General features: G+C 41.5%; 1 protein-coding gene across 1 annotated transcript in view; it reads left to right on the forward strand.

Annotated features, from left to right (window-relative positions):
• The window catches only part of ABCC3 (ATP binding cassette subfamily C member 3), a 52,825-nt gene that overhangs the window by 26,673 nt on the left and 13,603 nt on the right, over window positions 1-12,549 (forward strand). The window contains 9 exon segments of the mRNA XM_062506561.1: window positions 2,090-2,308; window positions 4,675-4,852; window positions 5,595-5,756; window positions 6,751-6,843; window positions 8,141-8,344; window positions 9,589-9,735; window positions 10,136-10,223; window positions 11,017-11,083; window positions 12,217-12,343. Coding sequence (XP_062362545.1) covers window positions 2,090-2,308; window positions 4,675-4,852; window positions 5,595-5,756; window positions 6,751-6,843; window positions 8,141-8,344; window positions 9,589-9,735; window positions 10,136-10,223; window positions 11,017-11,083; window positions 12,217-12,343 — 1,285 coding nt within the window.

Genomic DNA, 12,549 nt, shown 5'->3' on the forward strand with positions numbered 1-12,549 from the left:
TTTCTTTTGCCTCTCTTTGCTTATAAGGCTGGAGTTTCTACTCACTCACTTTACTGATAAATGCAGTTTCTTCTGAAAAAGTTAGGGCTGTGCTGGATGGAGAAGAGAGAGCTGGAATGCATTTTCCCTCATTTTCAGGTAGCTTTTTATTTTAGAGACTGTCCTTATGAAGACATATTGAAGATGCAGGGCCTTGTCAGCACCAGTGAGAAGTTGAGTGTTTTCCCATGAGATATATCAGAACCTATTATCTGCCCTGCTATGAGTAATGGCAACCAGACACATGCTCTTTGCTTTGATAAAAAGCTGGGTGTGAGCAGTCCCACACACTGCTGAAAACCTGACCTCATCTAACTACAGGTAGTAAACACTGAAAGTGTATTTTCTCCCTTTGGGACTCCCAGCTGCAAGAGAACCATTGCTTTGCTATGAGCTCAGTGTAATAAACATTTTTAATAGCACAAAGTCAGGGGCAAGTAGTCTTGTTTCTTCAAATCCTTCAATGAGTTTAACAGTCTGGTTGCCAGAAAAACCAGGCTTTGCTCATAAACTCTCCAGGTTTGATCTGGAAGACAAAGACAACACTGTTTGTTCTTGTCTGGGGGGGAAAAAATAAATTGTCTGGTTTAGGTTCTCCCCCTACCCTCAGGCTTTACTGCAAAGACATTGGGATTTGCAAATGGCTTTTTCTGAAAGGATGTGGACAAGTTTATACACATGGACTGTTAGCCACAGTGATCACAGTGAATACTCACAGGCTGTTGGAATTATTTGACTCTGCAGCTAGCCAGCTGCAAAAAATCTGCACAGTCTTTATGAAAAATCATAAATTCAACCTCTCTTGGTAATACTTACAAGTTATTTTTCAAATGCCTTCTGGTAAATATTCACTGTTTCTAGGGTGTCTTTTCCATCTGTTTTTTCTTGTAAAGCTTATGTGTCCCAGATTAATTTCCTTCTCCCTGTTTCACCTGGACTTAACTTTCCTGTCTAACATTCAGGAAATTTTTCTCTAGTCCCATAGCCCCCAGGAAACAGCAGCAATTTGATATTTTCTGGTATAAAAGTTGCCCAGCTGATGTTTGAGAGCAATTCACAGAGGAAATAATTTCCCAGAGCATAGCCTTTGTTGATGGGCAACAGAAGTCAGTCACCTAAACCCCAAAGGGGCTTCTACAATACCTACCTGGAGCCCTGGAGAGCAGTTTGGACATGTTGGGCCCATTTTTCATCAGTCAGTCTAAAAGAGTATGTGGAAGAGTCACTTTTGTTGGCTTATTTGGAAGAGGGAAAGAGGCAAAAAGCACAAAAGGAATCCTAGAATCCTGGAATCATTGAGATTGGAAAAAAGCACTGCAATTATTGAGTCCAATGGTTAACAAAATGGTTGCAGACTAACAGGGTTTAAATGCCTTAATTGTCAACTGAGTAAAATTTAGGTACCTAAACCCAAGGTTTTTGTCCTGGAAGAATCTGGATAGCTGTGGTCCAGATCCTGGGGACGGCCCAACTTTGAAGGTGCTGTGGTTTGTACTCAATTTCACGTTTCCAGGAATGCAAAACTTTGTATTTTGAGAGTGCTGTGCCTGCTGCAATGGCTGTCTCCCCAGGGGGATTCATTCTGCTGCTCTGTGTGATCAATAAGGGTAAAGGTTCAGCACTGCTACTGATGGAACAATAAACACAGGCAAGGAGTAGGTGAGGGTGCCTTGGGTGGGATGTCCATAGCACTTCTTTGAGGATTCCTGTACAAGACATTGGAAATCCAAAGTCAAGTCTGTCCTCTAAGGAAATCCAGCCTTCCTCTCCTCCTCCTTAGGGCCACGTTTTCATCCCATGGTAATTGATTTTCTGAACTGTGGATTGCACCCCATAAGTACTGCAGGAAAAAAAAAGAAAAGAAAACAAGACTCAGTTGCACAAGAGTGGCTGATCCTGAGTCCTGAGCACACCTTGATGGTGCTGGAAGTCTTGCTTTGGTCAGTAGCAGAGCAGAGGAGGGTGCAGATTTTGGGGTGTCCCTGCCGTGCAGTTCACACAGGCAGCGCCTTTCTCGTTGTCAGTTGTCTCACTTGTTTTGTTTCCCTAGGAAAGAGGATGTGTCATACATGAAGAAATCAAACCATGTGCTGAATCATGTTGGTGGTGGCCCAGAGGAAGCAGAAGTCCTGATCAGAGACAAAAAGCACAATAGGAAACCTTCCTTCCTCAAGGCTTTGTTGAGGACCTTTGGGCCATACTTCTTAATTGGTTCCTTCTTCAAGCTGATACAAGACCTACTCTCTTTTGTCAACCCTAAGCTATTAAGGTTGGTTTACTCTGTGAGTAGTTTTCTATGTGCAATCTCTGTGGAGGCTTGGCTTTGGCACAGGGCATTTGTTTTGGAAATGCAGAGTTAGTTTCCCTCCCAGTGCCATGTGTGTATGCTCCCTCACCTTCCTCTGCAATGCCTGACACAAGAGTTCTTTGCTGTGGACTCAGCTGTAAATTGGACAAGCTTCACTAAAATGCTGCATTTGTAAATCTCCCATCACTGGTGGGCAGCTTTGAGTTACAAATTACCTGTTGTTCTGTGATTCAGTCCAAAGCAATTTCTCCCCATTTCTAAAGGGTTAGCTGTGAAATCAAGGTGAAGCACTGCTGGCTGGATCTAGTGGTCTCTGGACATCTGATATCCTCATGTGGGGATGGTGGTCACAGCTGTGGTGTGACTTGATGTGCAGATGTTGTATGATGCTCAAGTATGTGGTCCTCTGGCCATGCTGCTGTCATCTGGGAAAGGTTTTGGACCATTTAGATGAGTTCATGTGCTCTTAGTTGTGTTCAGCAGTGAGAATGTGAGAGGCACAGTTGCTGTGAATTTCTGTATGGAAGAAAATTGTGGGTCTATTAAAAAAAACAAAAAAGAAAGAAAACAGAGAAAGAGGTCATGAGAGAAGTGGTCTGTCCTCAAATTCTCTTTGTATGAGGAACACCTCTACCTCCCATCTCCAGGGGGCCAGTTGCTCAGCCTGATCCAAAAACGAATTTGTACAATGCCCACTTTTTTTTTTTCTCTATTAGTATTGTTAAAGTGAGGAATTCTTCAGATAATCATTAACTAGGAAGAAAGCAATAGTGGAATTACCAGCATTTCTACCTAACAATTATTAATGGAAAGGCACACAGTCCTGTTAATGCATGAGAGTGGAATGGAGCTTGGGTGGAGGTCACAGGTGAATGTAGGGAAAGGGAGAAGAGAAGGCTCTGCTCCTATTTGAGTATCTCTTAAAATAACCTGTGTTCTGACATCATGTTTTTCTGTGGGTGGTTTATGATATACCCAGAAATTTGCTAAAAAGAGGGTCTGACCAAACATGATGACATTTAATAGCTGACAGTCTGTCTTTCTCCCAGAGCTCCTGCTGAAGAGGAGGCTGCTGGCTGCCTCCTGAGAGCACATTAAGTGTAATCTATTCTGGGAATTTCTCAAATTTGCATGAATTCCTGAATATGTTTCAGTGATATCTCAAGGCGTATTATGGTGAATTTCTTCTCAAGTTTAAATTCCTGCAGTCTGGGAAAATGCCTTTCTGATGGAAAGGGAAGATGAAAAAAGTCATGGCTGTCTGGCAGACTGCATGTAAGATAGTTTTGTGCTTCTAAAAAGATTGGTGAATCCCTGGGACTACAGGGAAGAGGTTTTCCTGAAGCTGTTCCCTTTTGCAGCATCAATGAATGGAGCAGTGCAGAAATAAGATTTTTCTGGACTGGAAGAAGAAAGATGTAGCAGCCTCCTGCTTCTACTGCAAAGCTTTGGTTGACTTATTTGTAGTTTCCAGGTCCATTTTTCTCCTGCTGATTGTTTCAACCATGGAGCCAAACCTCTGTTTGTCCTATATTTTGAGTTATTTTAAAAATATTCTCTTACATTTTAAAATATATTATTTTATAGTTCAGTATTCTGGTCAGTAGGCTGAAATCACAAATGTGATTCTTGAGAGCACTGGACATTGCCATGTATAACTCTGCTTGTTTGCTGTGTGTCAGTGTGCAGCTCTGGCAATGAGAGCAGCTATGAGGGGTAAGAAAGGGCTTATCTACAAAAGATGCTATAACCAGCTTAATGGTACCATTTTACAAAAAAGAAAAAAAACAAAAACAAAAAAAAGGCAGGAGTGAAGACTCTATGCATCCATCCAGAAGGATGTCTTTTAATTTAGCTTTTTTTTTTGTGGGAAAACACCCCAGGCAGAAGCACTCAGGCTGCTTGAAGAGGATTTGGGTAAGAAGCTGGTTTTGCCTGCTCTGCTGCACTGCCTTGCTCTGTCCTATCATTCACCTCTTGCCCTAAGGGGCTGCCTAACAGAGCTCAGACAGCGTGCCTGTGGTTAAGCCCTGACTCTCAGGGGAAGCCAAGAGTTTCTCTTCATATTTCATTTTCAGGCTCATTTACAAACGGACTTTCTCACTGGCAGAGCTGCAGGTTTTGCTGTTGGATCCCTGCAATGTCGTTTGACTGAAATCGTAACTGAGCCTGTGTCCTGGAGAGCTGTTTGCTTTTTGTGTTTAGGGAGGGGATGTGGCAGGATGCTGAAGTTGGGAGAAGCTGTGTTATGTCCCATTAAATTTCCTGCATGGTTTCTAAAATTTTGTTTCTTTTTCCTTTTCCTTCCCCACTCTGCTGACAAACAGTGTATTAATCGGCTTCATTAAGAACAAAGACGCCCCAGCCTGGTGGGGATTTTTGATTGCAGCTCTGATGTTTATCTGTGCTGTGCTGCAGACACTCATCCTTCATCAGCACTTCCAGTACTGCTTTGTTACTGGGATGAGGCTGAGGACTGGGATCACTGGGGTGATATACCGAAAGGTAAGGCTGGAAGCATTTTGTGGGCTGGAATAACAGCCAGGCAAGTGTGCTCTGTTCTCACATATTTAGGAAAGGTAAGGCATGTTGGAGAGGAGTAGCCTCCTGAAATATAAAAGATTGGAGGTTTGATGAGTTTTAGGAGTACCTCTTTGCCACTTTACAGAATTTTCCAGTGATCAGTACTGTAATATGGGTGTTCTGGTAGGTTACTAGACATACCAATACTGGTTCACTTCAAATGCTGAAAGAGGAGAGACTTAGATTAGATGTAAGGAAGAAATTCTTCCTGTGAGGGTGGGCAGGCCCTGGCACAGGGTGCCCAGAGCAGCTGTGGCTGCCCCTGGATCCCTGGCAGTGCCCAAGGCCAGGCTGGATGGGGCTTGGAGCACCTTGGGATGGTGGAAGGTGTCCCTGCCCGTGGCAGGGGGTTTGGAACTTTAAAGCCCTTTCCCACCCAAACCATTCCACTGTTTGGAAGAGGGATCCAGGAGAAGAAAATGTTTATGCTATGAGTGGATTAGACCCAATGAGGTTTTCTTCAGAGTGCTACATACTGCTTGAGCTGGAGATGCTCATAAACAAAAGCATTTCATGAGCTTTTGTTCCTTAGAGATCATGTATTGATGAATTATTGTATTCTTTTTGGAGAAGCACTTTCTTAGTGTCGTTTTGCTAATAACTGGGGATTTGTTCTCTGTGTGTATCAAGACTGTGAGTGCACTGAAGCTCTCTGCCTTGTCAGTCCTTAGCCATCACAAACTCAGCAAAGCGCTCATCTACTGTTGGAGAAATTGTCAACCTGATGTCAGTGGATGCCCAACGTTTCATGGACCTGATGACTTTCCTGAACATGTTGTGGTCTGCACCACTCCAGATATTTCTAGCTTTGTATTTCCTCTGGCAGGTACAGACATTGTCACAATTTTATTCACAATTCATCTAAATGATGTAATGATGTGCAGGCTTTTTATTTTTCCTTTTTTTTTTTTTTTTGATATGCCAATTTGACCCTCCTCCGCTCTGTTTTTTGCAAACTTTAAGTGTTCTGTCCTGTAGTAAAATAGCTTTTACTGCTGTGCATCCTCACTTAGGGTCTTAATGATTTTGTTCAGCTGATAGGCCAGATGAGCATTTGAAACAGAATATTTCCTTTGTCTTTCCCCTGACTTTACTCCACTTTGATGGGCTCAGTCTTGGACTCTTGTTCCCAGTAGTTGATACAAATGAGAGCTTGAGGGAAATGAGACCAAACCAAACCAAAAACCTGGATGTAGGAAAAGTCATGTGTAGAGATTATATCCTGCTACATAAAGAAGTCTTGTGTAAACCAGTGTGAAACAAATCTCACTTGGAATAACTGTAATTTTTCATTTGCTACAGAGACATTATTTCAGGTTTGTTTCAGGTTCAGTTTGAGCACTGCCTTTCAGATTGTTTCTGTGCAATTAATGTCTTTTACTGCATAAAACAGTAGCACCAACTTAACCATATTGATCTTGAGTCAAAAGCCATTAAATTGCAGCAGCTTTGAGTTAATGCTCTGCTGGAAGCTGAGCTCTGGTAGCCAGCAGATTGTATGCTTATACTCACACTGAGGGTACTGGGTTAATTCTGTAATTGCAGTTCCCCTGGTCAGAGAAAAATCAAGAGAAAAATTCCTATCACCAATACAGCAAAAATGATAATAATAGTTGTTCTTGTTTATTTATTTATTTATTTATTTATTTAGTGGTTTCTGTCCTGTTTTTCTGTTTCTTATTCACAGTTGCTCTGTGGAGTCACTTCACTGGGATAAGTTCAGCTTGTCAACCTTGATTTCTGTTTCTATCACTGTTGTTTTAGTGCTGACTGTAGGGAACACTTGGGTACAACAACTTACTCTTTCTTTTTAAATCAAGACTTTAGGGGCTTCTGTGCTGGCTGGAGTTGCTGTGATGGTTTTACTTATCCCATTTAACTCTGCAATAGCAATAAAAACCAGAGCATTCCAGGTAAGGTACCAGCAGAGGAGGTAATGTTACAGGAATTGGCAGCTGTGCTATGAGAAATGAAGAGTTCAGGGATTTTTAATAAGATGCCAATTGCAACCATTTAGTTATAAGTAAGAACACACTGATATATTTAATAACTTTATCATCTTAGATACTTTTTCCATAGTGAATTGAATGCAATTTAAAGGAAAGGCATGTCATTGAACCAGTGGCTTCTTCCTGCCCCGGAGCAATTTTTGGGATTAGCAAGAGGTTTCTTTGTCTCCATATCCCTTCACCTGGTATCTTCCTCTAGGAGTATCTAGACAAAGGGAAATAAATGCTGTTCTTTAAGCTGCAAATTAATGTTTTCAGAGTTGGCAGCTAAAACCTGACAGTTTGAGTTTTATGCTAAAAGCCAGTTTGATGTTCACTGCTACTGAGCTGAGCCAAATTTCATTTATTATCTTAAGGTAAAATGATCCTTTATTTCTTTCTTTGTAGTCTTAGATGTCTCTAGTCAGGGAAAGCTGAAAAAATACCAATATAACAGTGCCCTCTGGCTTTATGTTAGAAAAAATCCAATAACTGTGTTATGCAGCCTATTAGATTGTTTGGAAGATTAAAAAAGAAATTAAAAGTCAATCTAGTGGTGCAAAAAAGGTTAAGAGTTGGATTTAAATTATGACATTTAAGCACAGCCTTAGTAATAGAGTGATATTATTATATGCCTTAAAGAGACATACAGGCTTTTTAAATCTCTTGGATATTGACAGGTAACATTCCTTTTCTCCCTTGTCCATTATGAGATGCTCCGAGCTGCATAACTTGCTGTGCATATGTATGTGAATTTTGTCTATAAATTTGAGCAGGGATGTTTGTTATTTTAATAACTGTGTGAAAAACTATTTTAATGCATAGGAAGAAAATCCCTAGGAGTAGCCACAGTTTTCAAGGGATAAGAAATAAAACTGTGCAAACAAGGAAGAAAAAAAAAATCTGAAGAAATCAAAGGAAATCGTAGGGTAGTATTTTTGTGAAGTGGCTGAATCTTTGAGATGGTTTAAAAATGTGGCTCTTAAGAGTGAAAATGAGTGGAAAGCTTTTGTACTCTGCTTTCCAGGCATTTCCTTTGATTTCTCCTTCTTTGGAGGTAGACTTCAGCTTGCACAATAAACTGATAACAGTCTGGCTTTCTGTAATTACCTTTTGCATCTCTTCAGAAATAGCCTGAGGGCCACCACAGCTGTGAGACATATGTTGAAAACTCTCCTGTAGTCCTGTGACTCTCTGTCTCCTGTGTTTACCACTAACCCAGGTGGAACAAATGCGATACAAAGACTCCCGCATTAAATTAATGAACGAGATCCTGGGTGGCATCAAGGTGCTGAAGCTCTATGCTTGGGAACCATCCTTTTCAGAAAAGGTCCTGGAGATACGGAAGAATGAGCTGAGAGTTTTGAAAAAATCTGCCTATCTCAACTCTTTGTCCACCTTTGCCTGGATCAGCGCTCCCTTCCTGGTAAATTAAATTTGCATGGCTCTCTAAGCTGTACAAGTGCACCCTTGAAGGATAAATGTGAGGCTTTCTGCTTGCTAATGTGCATAGGAATAAAATGTAAAGTTTTTGAAGAAATTATTCACGTGCTTTGGTACAGAGCTCCCCGTTCTTGAGAGCCCTTGTGTTAATCGGTATTAAAGAATTTTGTGATAAAGCATGAAGCATGCCAGTGGAAGCTGGGAATAGCTGTCAAAGGAGAATTTCCAACCACTTCAAAGTACTTCCCCTAACAAATTGAAACTAAAATTTGAAACCTCAGAGAGATCTGTGAATAGCAAAACAGCAAAAGAAACTTTAATTGAGTCAGTCAGGACAATGTCTGTCTTTACCTCTCATTTCTACCTTCATGTTACAGTGCCCTGCTTGTTTTAGTAAGGGAGGGAGTTGTTAAATTATTCTACAGCTCAAAAAAGAGATTGATTTAATGTGAAAACTAAAGCCCAAATGATAATGTTACCAACTCTGAAATGCTTTTTCCTCAATTTTGTCTTTTCCTGTATTTTCCGCTTCACTGGACTGTGACCCCTTTTGCAGAGAGTTTTGGTGAATAAAACCATTCATATTAGTCCGTTGTCAAAACTATTTCCAGCCAACTTTTCTTGAGATCTAAGGCCCAGCCCTGCAGGAGTGATCTGAACAGCCTGGAGGTTCTGCCCCTTTTGTAGTTCCTGAAAGTCACTGCCCTTCTGCACACTGCACATTCCTGTTCCTGCTCTCTGTGAGTGTGCTGCACGGGATGGTGCTTCCACAGTGGATGGCCCCTGTCTTACAGCAACACAGCAAATCACTTGGATTTCACTTCCTTCTCTATTGATTAGAGAAAGTAAGATAGAAGCTCATTTGCTTAGCCTGCGAGTTTACATTGGGAAAATTTGCTTGGGTGGAGCTGGAAGAAACCATGACCCGATAACAGCTTTTCCTTTTTACTTACCTGAATCCTGTAGTTCACCTCGTGAACCTCTTAGTTCAACTGAATGTAGCCACTGGAAACCTGAAAGTTCTTTTATTCTGTGTGCCCTTTTTCTGTACCAACTTGTCCATAGGACTTGTCATTCTTAAAGCTTGTTGAAAAGATCAGAAACAAGGAAATTTCCCAGTTTTGTGGTTGATACTTTTATTTCCAAGATGCCTGTCAGGACTGAGTGCTTTTAAAATGTCAGAATATACCAGACACCTTGCAGTAAACTCCCATTTCTGGCTTTCAGGTAGCATTGACAACATTTGCTGTGTATGTCTCTGTGGATGAGAAGAATATCCTGGATGCAGAAAAGGCTTTTGTCTCCCTATCCTTGTTCAATATCTTGAAGTTTCCCCTCAATATGCTTCCACAAGTCATTAGCAACCTTGCACAGGTAAGAAGGACCTGGAGCACAGGTTGTTCTGAAAAACTTGAACAGAAAGAACAGCTCCTTGATTTCTGGAATGCAGAGATCCCTTGCATCTGCCTGTTAGCTGGTTTTCCTTTTAATATCCTTTCTTTCCTGCTGTCCTGCATTGGAAAGCCTGACATCTTCTGAGTGAGCCTGTCTGTGTGAATTTTGCTTCACTCGGATAAACTCAGCTTGGTGTGAGAAATTTTACAGTTAAAAGCTTGAATCTCAGCATAAGACTCATGGCAGGGAAAGAATGACACACTGTTCAGGAAGCCCATGGGGGGAAGCTCAAGGCACTGTGCATGCTTTCCTTTTCAGTAGTAAGAGCACTAAGTCCTCATTAAAAGAATGATGAAATAATGCCACATTCTTTTCTTAGACAAGCGTTTCCCTAAAGAGAATTCAGCAGTTCCTGAGTCATGATGAACTTGATCCAAATTGTGTAGAAACAAAAGTGATTGCACCAGGTAAAGATATTTTTATTAACTATGCAAATGCAGCAGACACATCTCTTTTGGACTGGTTGAGCTATGAAAAAGGGGAATAAGAAAATAACAATGGTAATTTTGGGTTAAAAAAGAAAAGGAAGAAGCTACTGCTCTGAAAAGCATTTGGTGTTCAGGCTATGTGGAAATCAGAGAAGTTTCTGGCTGTATTTTTGAGCTGTTTGGGCCTGAGTTTGTATCTGCAATGTACCAGATGCTAACAGCACTGACTATGGAGTGCATCCACTGACTGTGGACAGCAAGACTTGCTCAAACCTTTCACACTGCACAAGTGCTCAAGAACTTTGTGACCAGTTTTCATTACTTCTATTCCAAACAATATCCCCAAACAATTGAGCGAGCCAGGTGTGGCAAGAAAAAAGCTGCAGTGTCCAAGTTAATCTGATACATCAAAGTCAGCAGCATGCAGAGATCTCCTACTGATCTGAAAGGAGTTTCTGAAGTAAAGTTGTGGTGATGCTGACCAGCACGTGTTGGGAGCAGCCCCACCAGGGCAGGGTGAGGCAGGGCATCTTTTCAGCTGCCTAGATCTGTCAGGTCACAGCCTATAGCTGAAGGTGCAGTTATTTTCAGTCATTTTCCCTCTGAACAAGCCTGTCTTGTGACCCAGAGGCATGAGCCTGTGCTTGCCATGCCAGCAGAAAAGGGAAATGCAGTGTGTGTAAATAAAGATCCCTCTGTCAGCCTGTTCTCAGTTGTGCTGTTGTGAGTAACACATTTCCTGCCCCTCTGTTGTTGTGTTTTTGCCACACAGGCACTGCCATCAGTGTAAGAAATGCCACATTCAGCTGGGGAAAGGAGCTTAAGCCAACGCTGAAAGAGTAAGATTTCTTTGTGCAGTTGCAATTCAACATCTCCCTGGTCTCTGGCTCTTGGGAGGTCTGTTTGAAAGGTGTCTGGTAAAAAGCATCCATCACATGTCAGCATCTCTTCTGCCTTTAAAACATGGAGCTTGTGCCTCGTGGTCCTTAGGCTTTATAGAACAGGGCTCTAAGGCTTTAACTCCACACAAACCAGCATAAAACAGTTACCTATTGAAAGACAGGCTCCATAAATTCCTTAAATAGTCATTTTTAACTGAAGCACTGTCGAATCAAATTGATCTGATGGATTTTGAGGGCAGTTGAGATGTCTGTGTTTGGACCTAGGTGTGCCAGCAGTGGTCAGGTCCTTGAAGAGTCTTGTGGCAGATTCATCCCTGTGGCAGTGGAAAGGCCCTTTCCAGACTGTGGGGGTGAATGTTTTGCACATTTGCCTATTTGAATGAAGAGAAACAAAATTTGCCTGGAAGCATATATACCTTCTGTTAAGCCTCAGGATCTATGTTAATAGAAATTTGGCTTGATTTCATTAGTGAAAAGCACTTTGGCAGCAGAGACTGCATCCATCAGTCATTTTTGTATCATTTTGCCTTCAGGACCTAAGGTATTACCTTTAAGAACACAGTGGGGAAAACAATAAAGGATTTTAATTGGGGAAGTCCTGTTTTTCTTGTGTCATTGTGAACCCTATTTACCAGCACAGGAAATACAGTTCTAAAGTGGTCTAAACATTTTTTAGGTGGGATGTATTCACTCACTACTTTAGCACCGTTGCTTTTGGTTTTAAAATCAAACCCCAAAATACTTCTGGAATATTGTCTACTTTCAAAATGCTTGTTAAACCAATTTGACTTGCTGATGGATTGATACAACAGAGCAAAGAGCCTTAGAAGGTTTGTTAATAATCCTCCTGCTTTAGCAAGCAGCAAGATAAATTATGCTGGGTTTTCATTTGCTCCTTAAGTTCTGGTTACAGTTGATTTATGCAAGAAAGGGAAGAGAAAAATTAGTGCCCAAGCTTTGCATGTTCTATCCAGTCAGGCCGTGACTGTGTATGTCAGCCCTGGTTTAAAGACCTCTGATGTCTTTAGTAAACTAATGTTTAATTAATTTCCAGCCTGTTTCCTCCACAGTATAAATATATTGGTCCCCAGTGGTTCTTTGGTTGCCGTTGTTGGCCATGTTGGCTGTGGAAAGTCTTCTCTGGTGTCTGCTCTCCTGGGTGAGATGGAAAAGCTGGAAGGAGAAGTGGCTGTGAAGGTTGGTGTTTGTTATGAAACCACTGAATGATGGTAGGGAAATGTGCTGCTTATGCCTTATGCCCTTGCTTAGAATGCACCTCAGGCTCCAGAGGGAATTCTAATTGCTCCTCTGGCAGCTTGGCTGGGTGTTTGAGTTTTGCCCACTTTTATATGAAATTACTTTCCTGATTTGATCAACAATACATGAGCAGTTAGCACATGTAT

The sequence above is a fragment of the Cinclus cinclus genome, chromosome 20, assembly GCF_963662255.1.
Source record: "Cinclus cinclus chromosome 20, bCinCin1.1, whole genome shotgun sequence".
NCBI lineage: Eukaryota > Metazoa > Chordata > Aves > Passeriformes > Cinclidae > Cinclus > Cinclus cinclus.